The sequence below is a fragment of the Monodon monoceros genome, unplaced genomic scaffold, assembly GCF_005190385.1.
Source record: "Monodon monoceros isolate NGI ecotype Baffin Bay Population unplaced genomic scaffold, NGI_Narwhal_1 Super_Scaffold_18, whole genome shotgun sequence".
Taxonomy (NCBI): domain Eukaryota; kingdom Metazoa; phylum Chordata; class Mammalia; order Artiodactyla; family Monodontidae; genus Monodon; species Monodon monoceros.
This window is the reverse complement of record NW_021703774.1, coordinates 73,653,401-73,676,028: the sequence shown is the minus strand read 5'-3', so window position 1 is coordinate 73,676,028 and position 22,628 is coordinate 73,653,401. Positions and strand designations below refer to the sequence as shown.

At 48.7% G+C, this 22,628-nt stretch overlaps 1 protein-coding gene across 4 annotated transcripts; it reads left to right on the top strand.

Moving 5' to 3' along the window:
- The first annotated feature begins 5,454 nt into the window (after positions 1-5,454).
- On the top strand, positions 5,455-21,182 carry PLEKHO1 (pleckstrin homology domain containing O1). 4 transcript variants are annotated; one of them, XM_029228507.1, is made up of 7 exons: positions 5,487-5,644; positions 6,329-6,475; positions 10,994-11,176; positions 11,844-11,948; positions 12,333-12,434; positions 14,388-17,232; positions 21,033-21,182. In XM_029228507.1, exons 1-6 carry the CDS (start codon positions 5,615-5,617, stop codon positions 15,090-15,092), a joined length of 1,272 nt encoding a protein of 423 aa, XP_029084340.1. In that variant the 5' UTR covers positions 5,487-5,614; the 3' UTR covers positions 15,093-17,232; positions 21,033-21,182. The 4 variants fall into 4 exon arrangements, with proteins under 4 accessions (XP_029084342.1, XP_029084343.1, XP_029084340.1 ...); XM_029228508.1 differs by lacking the exon at positions 21,033-21,182 and adding an exon at positions 20,135-20,219; XM_029228509.1 differs by lacking the exon at positions 21,033-21,182 and having other exon boundaries at positions 5,455-5,644; positions 10,994-11,134; positions 14,388-15,204.
- The last annotated feature ends 1,446 nt before the right edge of the window (positions 21,183-22,628 follow it).

Here is a 22,628-nt window from a genome sequence, read left to right as displayed (position 1 = left end):
GTCAAGACAAATAATAAATTCTGATGTCAATGGGACTTCCCTAGTGGCACAGTGGTTAAGAATCCACCTGCCGATGCAGGGGACTCGGGTTCAATCCCTGGGCTGGGAAGATCCCACATGCCGCAGAGCAACTAAGCCCGTGCGCCACAACTACTGAGCCTGGGCTCTAGAGCCCACGTGCCACAACTACTGAAGCCCATGCATCTAGAAGCCGTGCTCTGCAACAAGAGAAGCCACTGCAATGAGAAGCCCACACACTGCAACGAAGAGTCGCCCCCGCTCACTGCAACTGGAGAGAGCCCGCATGCAGCAACGAAGACCTAATGCAGCCATAAATAAATAAATTTATTTATTTGGTTTTTTATTTATCTATTTATTTTAAATGACTCATTTAAAAACGAGTCATCATTTTTTTTTCAATCTTTTGGGCGCACCACGCGGCATGTGGGATCTTAGTTCCCTGACCAGGGCCCCCTGCAGTGGAAGCGTGGACTCTTAACCACTGGTGTCAATTTCAGTTCTCTTGAAAGCAGTGGAAACTGATAATGTCATTAATACCAGGAAATTATCGTGTGCTCAAATCATATCACAGTCCCTCTTTGGTGCTTTGTAATAAATTTTTTAGACCTTTTATGTTGATTAACATTCTCTAGCATCAGATAGCCTAGGCTCAAATCTGTGTCAAGTTATGTGGCTTTGGAAATGTTATTAAGTCTCTTTGTGGCTCAGGTTCCTCATCTATAAAAAGAGAGTAGGGCTTCCCTGGTGGCGCAGTGGTTGAGAGTCCGCCTGCCGATGCAGGGGACACGGGTTCGTGCCCCGGTCCAGGAAGATCCCACATGCCGCGGAGCGGGTGGGCCCGTGAGCCATGGCCACTGAGCCTGCGCGTCCAGAGCCTGTGCTCCGCAACGGGAGAGGCCACAACAGTGAGAGGCCCGCGTACTGCAACAAAAAAAAAAAAGGAGAGTAATAAAGTACCTCCTCATAGGAGCATAAGGACTAAATGAAATGAGAGAATACATTTAAAACACTTAGAACTTAGGTATATAGTAAACCACCCAAGGAAATTTGACTAATAATAGTAAATAAGATTGACTGCTGTCTCCAAGTTGGGGATACAAAATCACTACACAAAATGGTTGGATTCCTGTCATCCACTACGTTAATCAGCAGTTCAAGAAGTAGAGGGAAGAGGTGAAGGGTCATCTGATCCATCTCCCTTTTCCCCATTCCTCTCAGCTCTCCACCATTGTTTCTTCACCTTACACTCATGCGAAGCCCTAAGCCTTTTGTCTATATTACAGCTAAGAGCTAAGATCTAAGAAGTTCTGTTCTGTTTTGGTTGTTTGGTTTTTTTTTTAATAATAAAAAAAGTAAGGCAGCCTTACTTTTAAGGCTAGGGGAGACAAGTTTTAAATGCAGCGTTTTACAAGTTACATAGTCTTTTCAAATAAACAGAAACCTCCTTCCTCCAAGCAGGATTACCTGTGCTTGCCTTTCTCTTGGCAAGATAGCTCTGGAATAAGAATAAGGACAGAGATTTTTCTAATATCATTCTCCTCATTATTCACCTGCTTCCATCGTGCCTACTCAGCTAACAATATCAAGAAGTCTAGGGACTTCCCTGGTGGTCCAGTGGTTATGACTCCTTGCTTCCACTGCAGGGGGCCCTGGTCAGGGAACTAAGATCCCGCATGCCGTGCAGTGCAGGCAAAAAAAAAATTTTTTTAAGTCTAAGAAATGAGCCTTACCTTCAGGATGTTTTATGCCAGAAGTTGGCATTTCTTTATTAAGGATCAAAGATTCATATTTTTATTTAAGATTTACGGAGCTGATTACATTATTACTGGTCCTTTATTTTTTCCCTTTAAAAACATCATTTTTTTTTTTCAATCTTTTGGCCGCACACGCGGCATGTGGGATCTTAGTTCCCAGACCGGGGTCCCCCTCCCGTGGCAGCGTGGACCCTTAACCACTGGAAGTGGTTAGGGACTTTAGGGAAGTCCCTAAAAACGTCATTTTAATTAAGGTCTCATGCTTTTTTTCCATTTCTTTGCGGTATGCGGGCCTCTCACTGTTGTGGCCTCTCCCGTTGCGGAGCACAGGCGGCGTGTGGGATCTTCCCGGACCGGGACACAAACCCGTGTCCCCTGCATCGGCAGGCGGACTCTCAACCACGGCGCCACCAGGGAAGCCCTAATTAAGGTCTCATGCTTTTAATGACCTCTCTTCCAGAGATTGAAGTGCCTAGTCAAAACCTCTATGTCCCATTTACTCTACAAAAGCCAAGGTGCTTGTTTTTAGGTAAACAACTGTTTGGATAACAGTTTTTGCCCAGTAAATATGCAGGCAGCAATTCAAAATCCTTATCTCTGATGGCTCACTTCTTCGTCGCTTAAGTGGAGTTACTTATAAAATAGTCAATTTAAGAATAAAGCTACTGACAGTTGTGTCTTATCCATGGTGATGGAGTTAGGGAGGTAACCCCACCATGAGTACCCCCAGTATCTTTTTTTTTTTGCGGTACGCGGGCCTCTCACTGTTGTGGCCTCTCCCGTTGCGGAGCACAGGCTTTCGGACGCGCAGGCTCAGCGGCCATGGCTCACGGGCCCAGCCGCTCCGCGGCATGTGGGATCTTCCCAGACCGGGGCACGAACCCGTGTCCCCTCCATCGGCAGGCGGTCTCTCAACCACTGCGCCGCCAGGGAAGCTCCCCCCACCAGTGTCTTATCTCCACCAAAGAAGGACATTGAGTTATCTGAGTTATTTTTGTGGTTTGTGTGTGCGGTAATGTCAAGCTCACTGAGGAGACAGTGCTGTGAAAATGAGAAAAGGAACCCATAAGTTGTTACTCTGAGATTTCTCACTTTCGAGTTGGTCTTCAGAAATAGTCTCAGTTCATAGAACCCAAGTCAGGTGCCACAAGGTTCACCTGGTAGAGAGAAGTAAAGCTTGAAGCACAGGACAGGGAAGGAGTATGGCTTATGGGAAGAGGGATGAGTAGCAAGACAAAGGGAGACAAAGTAAGGGAAGGTAGGGGCAGGATGATAAGATGAGGCAGTGCAGCGGTGCAGGTTAATGAGAGAGAAAACCAGAGATTTATGTAACATCTCCAGGAGCAAATAGGCAGGGAAGGTTCTCCAGCCCACATGCATCTGTTCTGGAATCTGAAAATTACTTTGGAGGGTTTTGATTTTTTAGGAGTCCCTCTGCCTGATATTCCACAAAGCTCCAGCTCCTGCCTGATATAGCACATAGGACCCTAGTACCTTGCATACAGGACATACTCAAATATTTGCTGACTAAAGGAAGATGGGGCAAGTCATGAATTACTTTTTTCCCCATAAACCAGAATCTATTTAAACTAAAAGTCCAAACCGCTCCTATCTACGTGGCAAGCAAGCCCTCAAAAGATCAAACAGGGTAGTGTTCTTACCAGTACGATGGGACATTTTGCTTCCTTACTTATGAAGATACCCTGGATTTTCTCATTCTTTTTAAATCACTTTTTAAATAGAAAGGGTGGGAAATAGAGATGGTGGGAAGGGGAGTGTGTGTGTGTGTGTGTGTGTGTGTGTGTGTGTGTGTGTGTATGTGTGTGTATGAAACCTAAACAGAGTGGAGTCAGAAAACCTGGATTCTAATCTATTTAGCCAGTAACTTGCTGTGTAAACTTGGGCAAGTCCGTTGATTTGCCATGCCCTGTTTCCTCATTTTCCAAGTGGGAGTAATATTTATTCTATTGATATATACCTCACAAGGTGGCACTAAAGAGTTAAAGAAATGATATATGAGAGCATTTTGAAAGGATACATTTCTATATGAGTCTAAAATACAGGAATTAATTAGTATGGTAAATGAAAAGAGGTTAAGAGGAATATTATTGGATTAGGGGAAAAGGGGGCCTCGGAAAAGAGAGAAGCCCCCTCCTTTATTTGACAGATACCAGAAAAAGCCAAGACCACTCCACTCCTTAATTTGGCCAACATTTTCTTTTATCTTGAGACATCTCTGAAAAAAGGGGTTCTTTCTTTTTCCTGCTTCTCTGTGCCAGGGATTTGTATTCATTTTGAAGTTACTGGCTGCCTACCATATGCCAGGCAATGTGTTCGTTAGCTCATTATTATTTAGTAATTAGCCCTAGAGGGCAATACTGTATTTTTAAAGGACTTTCATGGGTTATCTCATATATTGCCCTATCTTTCCTTGTTGATGGAATTGGCAGTCACTACTTAATATGTAGAGGAACTGAGGCCCAAAGAAATTCAGTGACTTGACCAAAGACCACGGGGCAGTGATGAAACTAGTACCCAAACCTAGGTTTCCTGACTTTCCTCTTCCTGTTAAATGGGTACTGGGAGAAAAATGAAGTTACCAAGATGCTGGTGTGTGGGCTCTGAGGCAGATCTGGCTTAGGGGTGATCAGCAGAGCCTTCCCCAGCTAGGGCATCCTCTGGGCATTGCAGTAGACAGGATGGAATTTTTACGTGTCAGTGGATCAGGGAGAGATACCAGGTAGTAGGAAGTTTAAGCCTCACCTGGAACTTGTCTGTAAAGCCACTTGGTCTAACAGACCAGGGCTTTGGAGACAGACAGTTCTATTCCTGCCAGCACTTACAGTGTGTCTGCAAATCCCTCAGCCATTCTGAATCTCACTTTTCTCTCTGTGCAATGGAGATCATAATATGTACCTCGTACTCAGGGTTATTCTCCTGAGGCTCAAATAAGGCCTGAGGCTTTGTAAACTGGAAGAAATGTGTATTAATATTAACTTCTCTTCCACGGAGTCGCCCTACACATCGGTACCCTCCATAAAACTTTTCCCCAACGGTTGACCTGCCCAGACCACTATCTGTACCACCTAGGGAGTGTGAATTCCAGTTGCCAGTCCTGGGTAACGCGCCCTCCCAGCTCACGTTCTTGTTTTTGTTTTGGCTTTGAGGGGGAGAGGATCCCGATCTAGGTTATCGCCGGTCTTCATAAACCTCCCTGTCTCTCTATCATCCGCTCCATCCGCCCCTGCCGTCTCTCTCGGCAGGTCGGCCCGGGCTGTCTTTTCTGGCTCCACCTCTCGCTCCGGCGGTCTGTGGGAGTCTCGGACTCCCTGCCCCTCCAGACGCCGTTCTCCGGCGGGGTTTAGGTCTGTCTTCTTCACCCTCAGTGAGTCAGAAACAAAGGAGGGGGGTGGAGGGAGCGCACTCTCTCCGGCTCGGCGATTCGCCCTTTATTCTGAACTCGCAACGTCAGCGGGCGGGTGGATGGAGCTGCGGGGCGCGGGCTGGGCCGCCCACAGCGCGCCGGGCCGGGGGAGCGGCCGGGCCGGGCCGGGCGGGCGGGCGCCGGGGGAGCTTTCGGGGGCCCGGGCCGCGTGGGCGCCGGGATGGAGGGCGCCGAGGGGCGGGGAGCGGGCGTGCGTGTGTGTGCGAGCGCGAGGGAGGCCGGCCTTTAGTGTAACCGGAGCTACAAAGAAGGGGAGAGGGAGGGAGGGAGGAGCGGCGGCGGCGGCGCCGGGGGCCTCTCCGCACCCTCCCCCTGGGCAGGAGCCCCCTCGAAGCGGCCTCGGCCCCCGACGCGGGGCCGCCCCTCGGCGCCCGCGTCCGCCCGCCCGCCCGGAATGATGAAGAAGAACAATTCCACCAAGCGGGTGAGTGCGCCCGCCCGCCCCGTGCCCGCCGCTGACTTTGTGCCCCGAGGACCCCAGCCCCGTCGGGGCCGCGGGCGGCCGGGTTGGGGGCCGGGGACGCCCCGCGCCAGCCCCCTCCTTCCGGCCCGTGGCCCGATCGCCGGTCCCCTTAGCCTCGGCCTCGGCGCGCTGGGCCCCACGACGAGGCACCGGCGGGGGCTTTTGTTTGTTTACTTGGGCTGGGGGTTAACTTGGCTGAGTTTCTGCCCGACCCCCGGCCTCCCCTTCCTCGGGCGGCTGGCGGCCGCCGGCATCGCGCTCTGCAGCGGCGAGAAGACAATGAGAAATAAAATAAAATGCCGTTAATCCCGGCGCGGCGAGGAGGGAGGCTGGGGGAGGGGGCGGGGGGCTCGGCGGAGACCCGAAGGCCACCCCTCGGCTCCAGCCCGGCCCTCACCCCTTCCACTGGCAGTTCCAGTTGTTTATTTGGGAGAAGGGGGAGGGGAGCGATGGGGAAGCGAGTTCCTTGGAGTGAAAGGCTTTGAAGAAGTGGGGAGCGAACGCGGGTCTCCCAGACTCCAGCTGCGGCGGGGCGGACGCGGGAAGGAGGGGACCGGGGACTGAGGAGGGCGCTGGGGACGGAACGGGAGGAGGAAAAAGCTGTAATCACCTAATCGTGTGGTTCTCATCTGGCTCGGGGGGCAGGGGCCTCAGGATGGAAATCATCAGTCTGCACCGCCTGAGAAGGTCGGCTGGGTCCGGAAATTCTGCGGGAAAGGGATTTTCAGGGAGATTTGGAAAAACCGCTACGTGGTGCTGAAAGGGGACCAGCTCTACATCTCCGAAAAAGAGGTAGGTGCCCTTTGCCGCTAACTATCCCTATTTTCTCATAGTCCCCACTTTGTCTCTCCGCAGGGGTCTTATCTACTTCTCATCTCCCCCTTACCTCATTCCTCATTTTGTTCCAAAAGCTACTTCAGCGGTCTGGTTGGTCTCTACCCCCATCTTATCTGCAGAGAAAGGTCACCCTTTAATGAGGAGACTGGAGTTAGAATTAGAAGTTGAGTTTGCATCTTATTTAAAAATTTTTCTTTGGAAATACCTTTCTGACAACCATGATAACTCCCTCCCAAGAATGTCCCAAAAGTTTTAAGCGTCCCCTGCTGGCCCCCACCCTATCCTGGCCTCTAGCTGACCGTAGGATTATTTTTTCTTTGCTGTTGCTGCTGAAACACTGTTCAGCTTATTCTCCACTCCTTCCTGCCCTCCCCACCCCAACCCAGCTAGCCTCCCCTTTCCTGTCTCTCACAGGGACATACACAAGTCATATCAGTAGTGCAGCTGCCCTGAATCACAGAAAACACACATACAACCCAGGGTCAGTCTCGCATGACCTCAGGGAGAGTATTTGTAAGTGGCAGTGATTTCTGTTGAAGCCAGTGTCCCTAACCAACATGTTCTCTGTTCCCCATCCCCACTCCACTGAAAAAAAAAAGAAGCAGGGAACTCATTCTCCATTCCTTCCTGCCCAGCTGCCCCCCACCAGTTATAGCAGAAGGGAGAATGGAGTTATGAATCCCTGTGTGTCTGTGTCTTTGGGGCTATAGTTAAAATGAAAACCACAGTCCACATTGGGTCAGAACCTGAGCCCACATATTGAATCCAGATTACTCTCTCTGTTATCTCTAATTCATGGGATAAATGACACATAGTAATATTGAGAAACTGAAATTGCCCCTCCGTAGGTTAGAAGTCATTCCAGTCCCTACCTCTGCGACTGTGTCAGCATCGCCTAGGAGACTGTCCTGAGTTCCCCTGGTAGGATGACCCTCCACCCGCCCCCTCACCCAGGGCTAACGGCGAAGTCCTCCCTGAGTTCTAACCTCTTCTGCTTTCTGCATAGACTATATTTAGGTAAATAAATCCTTTTATGGTATTGAAATAGACACATGCGCAGTCCTAGAGAAAGTATTCATCTGAACAGGACATCTACTGAGGCAGCTAAGAAAGAACTAAGCTGTGCCAGGGCCAAAGAGATCCCTCATAAGGGTATTTAAACCTTGCTGTTTACACTGAGAACTTGGTGATGGAGTGAGGTGAGAAAACACTTTGACAGGAGAATTTATTTTTAATGGTCACCTCTACCCAACCCCAAATCCTACCCAAGGTTTTTCCACAATGTGTGGGCTTTCCAGGGGGGGTTTTTTTGGCTTTTTTTTTTCTTAGGCAAGTGTCAAAGTGTATCTCCTGTCTTCCCTGAACTCCATAATGGCAGAAAACTCTAGTAGCAATCAGGGAGAACTTCCCACACGTCAGTGGGGAAAACATGTGATCAGGGAAAGGGTAGAAGGAACAAGACATCTTTTTCTTGTTTGTATTTGTTCAAAGAACAGAGTCAGGGGGCAAAAGAGCATAGTTGACCCTTGTTTGTGGAGGAAGGGGTACTGAGACAGGGGAAAGGATGGAATGACCACAGCTTAGGATGTCTGCTATCCTGTGAGTCAGGAGCATCTGACCGATCATGGGGCCAACTGCCCACTGCTGAGAAAGGCATAGGAAAATAGGAAACAAGCCTATTGGTAGTACTCTTCTTTGGGGCCAGTTTCCATGCTACAAAGGCCTAGGTTAGAGGTGAAACTGATCCAGGACTATAGGCTTTATTCTGTCCACTTCCCAAAAGCTCCAGAGCCAACAGAGTCAAGATTTTTTTTAATATAGTATGATGTTTGTAATTTACATGGGCTTTTTAAATTTTATTTATTTATTTATTTTGGCTGCACTGGGTCTTGGTTGCGGCACGCAGGATCTTTATTGCGTCCTGTGGGATCTTTAGTTGTGGCATGCGGACTCTTAGTTGCAGCATGCACACGGGATCTAGTTCCCTGACCAGGCATTGAACCCCAGCGCCTGCATTGGGAAGCTAGGAGTCTTATCCTCTGGACCACCAGGGAAGTCCCAGTAATTTATATGTTAATGCAGGAAATCCCTAACCCTCTCCCCTAGAATTTACGCCAGTACTTTTTTGCAACTGCCCCCACCAAAGAAATCCTTCTGTATTTGTTGTTAATAATCGTTTTCTTCATTCTTAGCCAAAGGGCACCTTATGATCATGGAGCTGATGTATAGGAACAGAAACTAGACCTTAGGGAGACCTCATGGTAGAGGAAATTGAGTTCAAGGCATCTTTTTTTGGCAAGCATGGGAAAAATTCCTTTCTGTGGGCTAAGGAGAAAGAATCAGGGGAAAGGGTTGACTTTTGTGGGTGGTAATTATAAATGAGACTGTGGGAATTAGATGGGCAAAAACAATACAGTGGAGAACTAGGGTCTTGGAGTTGTCCATCTTCCCCGGGCACTGGAGTATGTTTGTTTCACTGCTTTACCCCATCTGCTACCCCTGCCTTATGAGGGGCTAACCTCTGTCAATGTCTTCTGCTCCCCAGAGCTCCTTATCAGTCGTGTCCAAGCCAGAATATCTCCCTTTCCCTTCCCTTCCCCTCTGTTCCCCTCCCCTTCCGTTCCCCTCTCCTCCCCTCCCCTAAGGAAAACAGAACAAGTAACTCTTTTCCCCTGGCTACATACACACACCCAGCACTTTCCTCTCCAAGATTTCTGGCCTCTGCTGATAGTCTCAGCTCTGAGGAAGGAGGGGAAGAGGAGTGATGCATCACCCAGCATCCCTGCTTCCATGTTTCTGGGAATTGTTCTGGGACACCCCTTGCCAACATCTTGTCCACTTTCACCTACAAGCCTTCAAGGCTTCTGGTCACTTCCTAGTCCAAAACCCGGGAGCCCAGGATAGGGGAGAGCCCTGGAGGAGAAAGGTGGGTGTATGAGCAGCCATTCACCTGAATGAGTCTGTGTCAGCCCCCTGGGTCCAGCGCCAAGTCAGAAGGATAGGCAGATGCAAGAGCAGAGATCGGCTGGGGGATGGAAGAGAGAACCAGGCGGATAAATGAAGTCACCTCCAGGCACACAATTGCTATTTCAGAGCTTGAGACGTGGGGACTCTTTTGTGAAATACTTCCAGTCAGAGAGGGTAGATGTCTTCCAAGGATCATATGAGGCTACTTTTGACTGTTTAGTTTTAACAAGACAAGTGCTGGTGGTTTTCATCTCTCATCCCAGGAAAACCTGAACAGCTCATTCCACAGGGTCTTCCAATCCCAGGCACAAGTAGCAGAGGGTGAAAGCGTTTTCTAATCACAGGCTGCTCCGTCCAGGCCAGTGATGAAGACTTCTTTCCTCTTGCAAGCCAAATCACAGCTTCAGAGGATTAGGGCTCTGGGAATACCTTAGGGGAGAGGAGAAAAAACCCTGAGAAGTTTAAAACGGACCTTGGCAGAAATGTTGGTAGAATTTGCTTTGTGGCACTCATAAAAGGCTGGTTGGGGTTGGAGGATGTAGACGGAACTGTGGTCTCTGATTAGACATTCAACAAGAGAGTTAAGAGCCAAATGATGGATAGAAATGCTGAGAGTGGAACCGGGTGCAAGATGGAGTCTACAAGCAGGAAGGGCTCAGTTTAGACACAAGGAAGAGCTTCCTGGCAGTAAGGGCTCAAACTGGAATCATGGAAACAGGTAGCAGAACACTTTTTTCCAAGTAGTCCTCCAGGGAGAGTATAAATGCATCTTTGCCTAGAGAGCAGTGGATGATTAAGTGGCTTCTCAAGCCCACAGGAGCTAGGTTGGGTTGTCACGGTACCTTGGAAGGAAGAAGGAGGGGTAGGAACTACAGGTGTGTTTTTCACCCTGTCTGAACAAACTCAACAAACTGAACACAGGGGCTGCTGTTCCTATGGTGCTGAAGCTTCTGAAAAGAAGGAGGTAGATCAGTCTCTTCATAATAGTATATATTTAAGGAAGGAGCCAGGGGATAATGGGATGGATAAGAAGGCAACAGCATAAACATAGGACAGGGGAGGGCGGAGGCAGCCCTTCGTTCCCTCCAGACATCCCCTGATATTGACCCTGCCTTTACCTCCTCCCTCTGGACAATCAAGGGCCATCCGGGTCTTGCTTACTTCAGGATGATAGGATTAAACTGTTAGCCCTGTAACCATGTCCTTTGAAGGACAAAGTGGGAGTCACAGTGAAGAGAGACCTACTGGGGCTCTGGAAATGGTAGCTTGGCTGAGGGGAGTGGGGACAAGGGGTTTAAATGGAAACCCATGTGAGGAATCAGGACATGGGGGGCTGCCCCCCACTGTCAGGCCTCTGTGGGCCTTGGGTAGGACAGCCTTTCCATAACCTGTCATCCCTCCCCTCTCAGGCTTCTTCTGGTTCCCAAGACTGGTCAGTAACTAACAATTTGGGAGAAGGGACTAAGTAATTTTATCCTCAGCACCTCACCTCCAACCCTCCCCTAGGTAAAAGATGAGAAAAATGTTCAAGAGGTGTTTGACCTGAGTGACTATGAGAAGTGTGAAGAGCTCCGGAAATCCAAGAGCAGGAGCAAGAAGAATCATAGCAAGTTCACTCTTGCCCACTCCAAACAGCCTGGGAACACGGTACGCTCCGCCTGCCGCCTGGGCCACCGGAACATCGACCAGGTCAGGGGTGTGGGGAGCAGAGGAAAGCACCTGCCCCTTCAGGATCTCTCTCTCAGCTCTCTTGGCTCAGAGGCCCTGAATTATTGCTCTCCTGCCAGCTTTTATTATTTAACCTGAGAATATCATGGCCATTTCCTTCCTTCCAGGCAAGCCAGCCTTTAAACTGTCCAGCCACAAAGATCATATCTCTCTCCCTCTCTCTGTCTCTCTCTGCCTAACACACACACAAATACACAAACACACCCCTCTTGGGAGACAGCCACTTTTCCCTGTACTGTGATAGGCGGTTGAAATTCTGAATCCAATTTCTCTTGTCTGAGGAAACCCAGGGAAGCCATTCCTGTCACATTCTATTTCTTCAAACATTTAAAGATCTTTATTTTAGTACCTGTCCTTTCCCAAACCTCCTCTAATTATCTCCAGTGCCGTATTAATATCTGGTACCCTTCTAAGCTCCTCATTGGTCATTTCTAAAACAGCCTCCAAGCAATGGCATTTTGCAGGAATAGAGGCTGATTTCCTTAAGTTACGGATGACTCCAGAAGTAGAATCTCTCTCCTTCCAAGAGCTGGGTCTAAGAGAATGAGATTATGATTTCTTACTTCTTCACTGTCAAGGTGAGGCCAAATGTAAAACCCTGACTGAAACAAGAATCTTCTCCTCACAGGCACCCAACTTGATCTTCCTGGCAGTGAGTCCGGAAGAGAAGGAATCATGGATCAACGCCCTCAACTCCGCCATCACCCGCGCCAAGAACCGCATCTTGGATGAGGTCAGGAGGTTTATTGTGGGGAAGGGGATGCTGAGGCAGAGGGAGCAGAATGACTCACTGAAGAGGGAAGAGGATGCTGTGGGCCCCATTTACTAGCTCCCCACCAGCTCTGCTTCTTTATTTCCCTTTTGAAACCCTATTCTCCTTCTAACTTCTAAGTCTTTTCTGCCACCTCCTCTTTCCCCACTTTCTGATGCATGGGCCAGCCCTGGGCCAGCTTAAGGAGCCCCTTCATGTCCAATACATCCATTGCCCTTGGATTTGCTTAGAAACGGTTCATGAGGTGGGATTATTTCCCAGTCCAGGCATGTTCAGGCCTCAGGGGAAGCTGGGTTGGGACAGAGTCTCCAAATAGCACCCATGACTCACAGTGCATCTCTTCAGGTCACCGTTGAGGAGGACAGCTATCTCGCACACCCAACTCGAGACAGGGCAAAAATCCAGCACTCCCGCCGCCCCCCAACTCGGGGACACCTAATGGCTGTGGTATGTAAGACTATAAGAAAGTAAAAATTGGGCTTCCCTGGTGGCACAGTGGTTGAGAGTCCACCTGCCGATGCAGGGGACACGGGTTCATGCCCCGGTCCGGGAGGATCCCACATGCCGCGGAGCGGCTGGGCCCGTGAGCCATGGCCGCTGAGCCTGTGCGTCCAGAGCCTGTGCTCTGCAACGGGAGAGGCCACAGCAGTGAGAGGCCCGTGTACCGCAAAAAAAAAAAAAAGAAAGAAAGAAAGTAAACATTGCTGAAGGGCCAACTCCATGTCAGTTCATCTCAGACAGGACTGTATCTCAGACAGCCCACCAGAGGCATTTGTGTACCAAGGTCAAAGGCTAGGGAAGTCCCTCCACCCTGTTCCCTTTCTTGATTCCTCCAAACCAAAATTATTTAGTCAGCACCTACTGTGAATTTGAAAGTCCTGCCCTCAATAAATGTATCATCCTTTGGGGAAAATGAGATATACCCACAAGGGAAGTGAAAAGTAGAAGAGATGAATACAGTACAAGGCAACATAAGCTACTGTCTGGTGGCTAGCTATCCTGACGGATAACAGCATTATGTATCACAGGCACTTAGAGGAGCAAGGATTTTCTTTCATTTGTCTGAGCACTAAGTGTCTAGGGAAAGAGGCACTCAGGTATAGTAGAAAGAGCACGGGGGCCTCCCTGGTGGCGCAGTGGTTAAGAATCCGCCAGCCAATGCAGAAGACATGGGTCCGAGCCCTGGTCTGGGAAGATCCCACATGCTGCGGAGCAGCTAAGCCCATGCGCCACAACTACTGAGCCTGCGCTCTAGAGCCCGCGAGCCACAACTACTGAGCCGCATGCCACAACTACTGAAGCCCGTGCACCTAGAGCCCATGCTTCCAACAAGAGAAGCCACCACAGTAGAAACCTGTGCACCACAACGAAGAGTAGGCTCCGCTCGCCGCAACTAGAGAAGGCCCGCACACAGCAACAAAGACCCAACACAGCCAAAAACAAAATAAATAAAATAAATTAATTTTAAAAAAAAAGAAAGAAAGAACATGGGCTTTGGAATCAGACAGAACTGGATTGGAACCTAGCTTTGCAGCGTACTCTGAAGCTGCCCGCCTCCAACTGTAAAGTGGGGCAGTAATCATGCCCACTTGCACGGTTGCTGTGAGGAATGATTGAAACAACATATGTATCAATACATATAAGGTGCTGAATACCATTATCACTTTTTTTTTAATTACAGTATTCTGGAAATAGAACAAGTTTTATTTTAAGGCAAGAAGTTCTGAGGTCCAAATAGCAGAGGGGGTTGAGGTGTGTGGCTCAGAGGATACAGATGGAAAAGGACAGTTACCCTGCCATGCCAGGCATCCTGTATGTGTCAAACCCAACTGATGCTTAGAGTCCACAATACAGAGGAAAAAGACACTCTTCAGGAAGCTCGTAGTAAAGTGGAAAATATGGGAAACAAGCAGGAGAAATTATTTTTTTAATAAATTGGTACTTTTTTAAAATATTTATTTATTTGCTAACTTACTTTGGCTGTGCCGGGTCTTAGTTACGGCATGCAGGGTCTTTAGTTGCGGCATGCTGCCTCTTAGTTGCAGCATGCTGCCTCTTAGTTGCAGCATGCATGCAGGATCTAGTTCCCTGACCAGGGATCGAACCCAGACCCCCTGCATTGGGAGCGCGGAATCTTACCCACTGGACCACCACGGAAGTCCCCCAGGAGAAATTACTTTAAATCACAGAAAAATGAAAGAAAGAAGTTTAAGTCACTATCAAAGGAATAAGAAATAGGAAACAAAGTCAGAGGGCTGTGTCAGGAGTGGGGGCTTCTCATTCAGGGAAGGCACGTTGAGGAGGGAAATGACCACAGCTTGCTTCTCTTTCAGGCAGTCAGTTCTGAAATGCTCACTGACAACAATCTACCCCCTTCATTCCCTCCTTCTCCCTCTGCAGGCTTCAACCTCTACCTCGGATGGCATGCTGACCTTGGACCTGATCCAGGAGGAAGACCCTTCCCCTGAGGAACCAACCTCCTGTGCTGAGAGCTTTCGAGTCGACCTGGACAAGTCTGTGGCCCAGCTGGCAGGCAGCCGGCGGAGAGCAGACTCAGACCGCATCCAGCCCTCCTCGGACCGGGCAAGCGGCCTTCCCCGACTTTGGGAAAAGCCAGACAGAGGGGCCACCTACACCCCCCAGGCACCCAAGAAGTTGAGCCCCGCAGAAAAAGGCCGCTGTGCCTCCCTGGAGGAGATCCTGTCTCAGCGGGACACTGCCGCAGCCCGCACCCTCCAACTGCAGGCCCAGGACCCCCCGACCCCCATCCCACCCCACCCGGGGCAGCTGTCCCGGATCCAGGACCTGGTAGCAAGGAAACTGGAGAAGACTCAGGAGCTGCTGGCAGAGGTTCAGGGACTGGGAGACGGGAAGCGAAAGGCCAAGGACCCCCCTCGGTCTCCTCCCGATTCTGAGTCAGAACAGCTGCTGCTGGAGACAGAGCGGCTGCTGGGAGAGGCGTCATCAAATTGGAGCCAGGCGAAGAGGGTGCTCCAGGAAGTCAGGGAGCTGAGGGACCTGTACAGACAGATGGACCTGCAGACCCCCGACTCCCACCTCAGACAGCCCAGCCAGCATAGCCAGTACCGGAAGAGCCTGATGTAGAGGAAGGTGACAGAGTCTGGAACGTGTGGGGTGGACAGACTCTTATCTCCAAGTGTTGCAGGATACAGCTTTTTTATTTACCTCAGTCAAAAAAGAAAACAAAAACACGATCAAATTCGTTGCTCTTGCTGCTGCCCGACCCTCCTACAGCCCTTATTTCCCAAACTCCTTTCCCCCCATCTATCTCTCTGAGACCTAAATTGCCTCAGATCTGGGGAGGAGGTGACCCCTACAGCAGTATTAAGAAACTTTCACCTGGATGAAGAGAGAGAGGGTGACGAAGGCACAGTCTGACCGTGTTACATGCACCACCCCTCTGAGGTGTGGTGAGGAATATCCTGCTGCTCCCAAAGATGTATCTGGGCTCCTAAGTTTAGAGGGGGAGGTGTGGGGCGTCTCTTGTGTCCCCTTCCAAGTTTTCAATCTGAGGGTGAAATTTCAGCCCTAGCTCAAGAGATGTGGGAGCCAGTGCCACCTGTCCACGCACACAGAAGTGAAATTTATCCCAGCCCCGAGGAGGGTTTGTGCGATTAAAACACCCCCAGGCCCGCCGCCGGGCACTGGCTTCTTACGCCTAGCAGCCTCTGATTGCAATCACGCTGCCTGGCTTTCTTGTATGAGGTGTTTCTTCGCTTCCTCTCTCACACCCTTCCCAACACTGATTCAGAGATACAGCCCTGGACGGATGGGATGGATCTGGTCATTTGGCTAGGGGCGCCTAGCACAGGGGAATAGGGGACAGTCAACCCCACAGAAGAACCAAACTAAAACGGAATCTGATTTGTGATGCAAGCTGGGTAGTATGAAGGGGAAAGCCAAATATATGCCCAGGTTCCTCTTTCGGCCAAGCTAGGGTTTCCTGTAGCCTCTCCCTCTCCTTCTTCGAACCTTACTTCCAACACTAATCAAGCCCCAGCTTTAGAAAAACATCTTTATGCTCACACCACCACCCTCCTGACCACCTCTGCAGCTGCCAGACTCCCCGACATTCTTGTCTGTGGTAGAGACTACACAGCTCATTTTGATTGCTTCTTCCCTCTGAAGTTTCTAAGATCAGGTTTAATAACAGTGATAGTGTCCAGAGAAGAAGAAGGCGACATATGAATGATTTTTGGAAAGAAGGGGACAGTCCCGTGAATCAAGTAATGAAGGGTTAAAAAAAACACTTTGAAGTACAGTTGACCCTTGAAAAGTGCGAGGGTTAATCCACCTGTAAATTAACAGTCAGCCCTCCATATCCATGGTTCCTCTGCACCTGAGGGCTCAACCAACCGCAGGCTGTGCAGTACCGTAGGGTTTATTGAAAAATATCTGTATGTAAGTGGATCTGTGCAGTTCAAACTTACGTTGTTCAAGGGTCAACTGTAGACCCCTTGCTTCCTGATCCCCTTCCCTAGGTCCCCTCTCGCCTCCAAGAGCCAAAACCTAGAGTTCACCTAAGGGTGAGAGGGGAGAAGAGGAGAAAATGGGGACAAACTGTGTGTACGTCCTGGCCACGAAGCTGCCCTCGTGTGACATTCAGGAAAGTGGGGTAGGAGGGAAACAAGGAAAATCCTCTGGGCAAAACACAGACCCTCAATTGCCACTCTTCTGCTCTGACATTACTCCATAACCCCCATAAGCAAGATGGGGGAATCTGTCCAAGTTGAACATCTGTAGGGAAGAGAGATTCTCATGCTCTTTCGGTCCCCACCATTCACAGTCATGAAGATTTCCCCCAGATTTATCCTGTAGTTAACTAAATCACATGTATCCTTGAGTGAGGAGAGTACACCAGAGTGCCACCTACATGTCATTCCCAGAGTCTCCTGGGGTAGGAGGGGAGGGAGCCTGGGTCTCCAGACTTCCTATCCTCCAAACAAGTTTTGCTCACCTAAACTCTAAGCATGGTCAGCAGAGCTACCCATTGTCACAAATATTGAAAGTCTAGGTTAAAATATTTACTTTCTATATGTAAGTCTGCATTTTTGTATTAATTTATTTTACCAGCATTTTCCTTTTTCTCTCTTTCTTTTCCTTGTCACTCCCACATAATGAAGAAAAAGACAAAAGCAAGAATGACATGTATATCCCAACATGCCAATTATCTGTGGCTCCCAGGGGAGCTAGAGGATGGAGGGAGACACCGGAGAGGAGAAAGGTGAGGGGAAGCAGAAAAGAAAGATCAGGGACCCCGGGAGACTAAGAGTTGGGCACTGGGCTCCTGCAGTCTTAAGGCACCAAAACCAGGCCACAAGGTGGTAAGATGAGGCCAGCTTTGGAACCAGACAGATCTGGGTTCAAATTCTGACTTTTTAGTTATGAGACCCTGGGCAAGGCACAAGCTTTCCAAGTGTCAGTTTTCTCATCTGCAAAGTGGAAGTGTAAAGACAATGTATGGAAAATGCCTGCCAGCTGGTAAGTAGCTGCTGTGGCAGCTTTAGTTTGACTCAGTGGGCTATTAACAGTAGCTCAGGTGGTAGGAGTACGGTTAGAATGAGGCTTAGGGGATGGGGTTACTGTCACTGTGTTCTGGTACACGAGCTGATCCAGTCCACGGACTGTGCCCATAAGCCTTTCTTCAAGGAGAGAGAATACCAGGTACTGGGCTAAAGGCCAGAGATAGGAAGAAGGGGGAAAGCTTGATCTCCTGTCTTCAAGAATTTCAGAGCTTAGCACAAAGCCAGGCTCCCCGCTAGAAAAACAGCTTAGAGTGTACGCTGGTGGTGGGCTGCTAGCGTGATCTCTGTTAAGGAAGCATGAGCACCGGCACTGTGGCTGGAGGATAATGATGCTGGAACTCTAGCTTTTCCCTCCTCCCAGATCCGTCTTCCCTCACTGCATCACTCCAGTTTCTTTACCTGAAATATTTCCCTTACTTCCTCCCAGTCACGTGTTCTGGGGCAAATGGATGGATTGAGTAGGGGTGCGGGGCAACCTGCTTACTACACAGTTGCCGATAGACGTTTTTCAGGATGTGTATTTTTCTTTCTCCTTTCCTCTCTTCCAACATCTTTGCTATATTCTTTTCTTACACAAATGAACTGGAAAAGGGAGAATCTTTTGGGAGGCCCCAGGCAAGGGAGATGAGGAAATCCAGTACACACAGAGTTGAAATAGGGCGAGGGGTAGAGACAGGTAAAGAACTAAGTGCCATTTCCTATTTCAATGACATTTTCCTCAACTTTTCCTGTTCTTCCCCCATTAACTTGTAGAGTTTTGGGGAACAGAGTGCAGTACAGTCCTGACTGGCCTCCATTAGGAAGAATATCTGAGGTGCTGACCTGGAAAGCTGATGAATTAATTTGCATGCTATTTCCACAGCATAACTGTAGGTTGTTTAGGGTGAAAAGAAAAGGGAAAAAAAAACGAGTTTTTCTAACTCCCGCTCCAGCCTTCACAAACCATGCCGTGCCGACCCTAGGGAAATAGCTTTGCCTCCTTCCTTGCCCTCTCCCAGACCCTCTGCCAACAGTAAGCTCTACCTCATTGCACACAAAAAGCAGCCCCGAAGAATCTCTCCCCTTTCTAAACCTTACAGGCAAGGGGACCCAGCCCCATTCTGCAACCCTCAAAGCTCAGCTACAGCCCCTCCCCTTGACACTCCCTCCCCTTGCTGGGTTCGTTCTTTTTTCTGCTTTCTTCCTACCTCCGAGTCTCCCAACAACAGCAGCCAATCCCCAGGCTGCTCTAGAGCCACACCATATATGGAGAGGTTGAAAAGAAACCCAAGTAAATGTGGGAGCGAACACACCACACACACACACACACACACACTATAACACACACACACACACACACACGCTAACAGTTTTTGAGCGCCTCTCTGCACGTGACCCTGTGTCTATTTGTCTGTGTGTTTGACACAGGTCCCACCATTCCCTGCCCCTGGCTCACCCCACCCAAGAACGAGGAACCTGTTTGCTGTTCCCGGCCTTTATTCATGCCCCCTGAGACCATCAATCCAACCAGTTGCCTCTGACCTAGCTTCTCTGCACTAATTACAATCCTAATGAGATCTAACAAACATACAACTTAGCACAGCTGAGACCCTCGAGGTCAATTAGTACAGCCCAGCTCAGCTCAGGAAATGGGAGATGGAGCCAGAAACTCTTGTACTTGCCTCACCCCGGCTCCGGCCCCAACCCCAGCCTGGGCTTGAAAGCAGGCTTGAGGAGAATGCAAAAATTAGCAAAACCAGCTTAAAAATAAGATCTTGGAGAGTTAACGAGTATGGAGAGAACTGCGTTAAGGTTGGGGAGAATTGGAGAATACACATTCCCTGCTTTTCCTAAGTTATCAGGAGGGAGAGGCTGATGCAGCTACAGAAAGGAAGGACATAGGCAGTTTTCATTTTCGTAAAGACAATACGGAGAAGAGTAACTTAGAGAAGAGCAGGTAACATAGAACTCTTGATCTGCATCACAGCCTCCGACTTATTCCCTCCTCCTCTTTGCTTTCTCCTTTGGACAAGTTGGATTTATCTCCCCTGTCTTTCCTGCTGGTTTGGAATAGCTCTGAAATCACCTCTTTCTTTCAAAAATACTAGACTCAACCTCATTCTTGCTTTTCCTCTTCCATATAGTAAAACCATGACAGCAAACAGCCCCTTCCTCCTAAGAAACACAGAAAAATCTAAAATAAGGGTAACCAGTTTTGGGTTGACAAAGTGTTGTCGGACATTTGGGGATGATGCCTAAACTGTCTTCTAGATGAAGAATGAGAGGAAATGGCCACAAGTGGTAACAATGGGAATGCAGTTGCTTTTGCAAATTTGTCCTACCTGGCAGCAAATGCAGCGCAACATAAAGAAGATTGACCAGGGCAATGTGGCTCGTTCCCCGTTTTACTGGTTTCCTTTCTTTAGGTGGCAAAACAAGGCAGTGGAATGGTTGCCTGTCCTGTATCCTCTGCGTGCAGACCAGTTGTCCTAACCTCATCCCTAACGCCTGTGGCTCTATCAAGGAGGGAGGTGGAAGGAGAGGGCTAGTGGAATCCTCTTCACCCCAGTGGGGGAGTGGACTTGGAGCCGCCACAAGAGCAGAATGTCCTTCATCCCCCAGCCTTTATCCAGCCTCGTTCAGAGCGCTGCACCCTGCTGGCACCCTGACTCCTCCACAGTCCACTGCCGCAGCAACCAGGAACCTGCAGGGCAGGATGATTCACATAGCATCATATCTGTATGTTGATGATTCCCAATTTCCTTCCCTGGCCTAACCCCCGGCTCTGGGATCAAGGCGCTTACAGCTAAGTACCTATTTGGCATCTTTACTTGGGTGTCTAACGGGCATCTTTTTTTTTTTCTTGTGATGAGAACTCTTAGGATCTATTAACTTCTTTTAATACAATTTTAAAGGTTATACTCCATTCACAGTTATAACAAAATATTGGCTATATTTCCCATGTTGTACAATACATCCTTGAGCTATCTTACACCCAATAGTTTGTACCTCCCACTCCCCCACTCCTATATCCCCCCTCCACTGGTAACCACTACTTTGTTCTCTATATCTGTGAGTCTGCTGCTTTTTTTGTTATATTCTCTAGTTTGTTATATTTTTTCAGATTCCACATATAAGTGATATCATACAGTATTTATCTTTCTCTGTCTGACTTATTTCACTTAGCATAATGCCTTCCAAGTCCATCCATGTTGCTGCAAATGGCAAAATTTTATTCTTTTTTATGGCTGAATAGTATTCCATTTTAACAGGCACCTTAAATTTAAGTGTGGTAGATCCTTAAATAATGGCCCTCAATGAATCAACCTCCATCCATACTCTTGTATTGTGAGTTTACTTCTCCTCCCACTCAAGAGGCATTGCTATTTCTCCAAGTGCTGTCTGAATCTGAGTTTGCCTTGTGACTTGCTTTGACCAGTAGAACGTGCAATTGTGTAGGTTCCAGAGTTTAGGCCCTAAGAGGTCTCACAGTGTCCTCTCTGGCCCTCTTAAAATTTAGCTGCAAGTAAGAAACCTGGCCGAGCATCTTTGGGATATGAGACCATGTGGAGAAAGAGGCACTGAAACCTCGCGAAACCATCCCAAACATCCGAGCCTCTGGGCAAACGCAAGCTAAATGCAGCACAACATGCAAGACCAAAGACCAACCATCCAGTCAGCCCACAGAATTGTGAGAAATTAATAAATCATTGTTGTCTTAAGCCACTAAGTTTGAGGGTGGTTTGTTATTCAGCAGTAGAAACTGAAACGCTAAAGTAGGAAACTGCAATACTTAAAACCCAAAACACAGGACATTGGCATTGGGACCAGGCAGTAAACAGAGGCTAGAAGGGCAGCCAAGAGACTATTAGTAGAGGCTGGATGATCGGGGAGGAAATTACCATTGGACGCTGGAGAAAGGGTTACCTTGTGTTAAATACTGGTGGAATAATTTATGAAACTGTCACCTATGGTACTTTGGAAGATAGAAAATGTACCTAATGAGCTTATTGGAAGTAGCTAAGGAGATTTCCAGGCAGAATGTTGAAAGTACCAGTAAGCTTTTCTTAGCTGTAAATGATAAGGTATTTTTGCAAGAGGAAGGAACCAAAGAAGGAACCATTCAGTTTGCAAGCAAAATTTATTGGAAAAATAATAGAGAGACAGGAACAGTCTCCAGCCAGAAAAACTTTCACCAGTGGTAATTCAGGAGAATGATCTGATGGAGGAGACCTTCCTGGCCAGTGAAATGATTCAGGTATTTGAAAAGTATAGGGAAATGACTCATACAAGGACATGAAAATTGGCTGATTGTTACTAAACTGCTTTGGCATCTTATGGGGAGACAAGGAAAAGCAATTACCAACCAATTGAAATTAAGTGTGAAAGCCTGAGGCTTCTTTGGTAGCTTACAAAGAGGTTCTTCTCTCCTGCTGTTAAGAGAGCAGTAAAGAATGAAGACCCAACTCAGAAACTAGTAGAGATGCAGAACTTCAAAGACAAACTTTCACCTGAGGCAGGAAACTAGAACCTTCAGACAGGGTAGATCTGTTGTGCCAGGGCCAGGGCCCTAGTTGAGAAAACCTGACTGGAACCCTGACACATGGAGTGGGGACATCTGGTATCCTCGAATGGTAGATGTCCCTGAAGATTTTGGTTTCCCATACAAAAGTGATCCACCCCTCCCCGTTAAGAGCTAGCATCACCTATCCCCAGTAAAGGCCCCTCCCTAGAAGGTGGCAGAGGTCAGGATCTGACCCCATCTCCTTTTCTGGCTGCCAGGATGATAACTGGTGCTAAGTCACAGCACAATTCAGCTGAGAACATGTTGGACCTCAGAAGGAAGAAAAGGAACTAACACCCAGCATGTAACAGCAGGAGCAGGAGAGGATGCCATGGATTAGATTTTTTTTTTTTTTTTTTTTTTTTTTTTTGCAGTACGCGGGGCCCTCACCGCTGTGGCTTCTCCCATTGCGGAGCACAGGCTCCGGATGTGCAGGCTCAGTGGCCATGGCTCATGGGCCCAGCCGCTCTGCGGCATATGGGATCTTCCCAGACCGGGGCACGAACCCGTGTCCCCTGCATCGGCAGGCAGACTCTCAACCACTGCGCCACC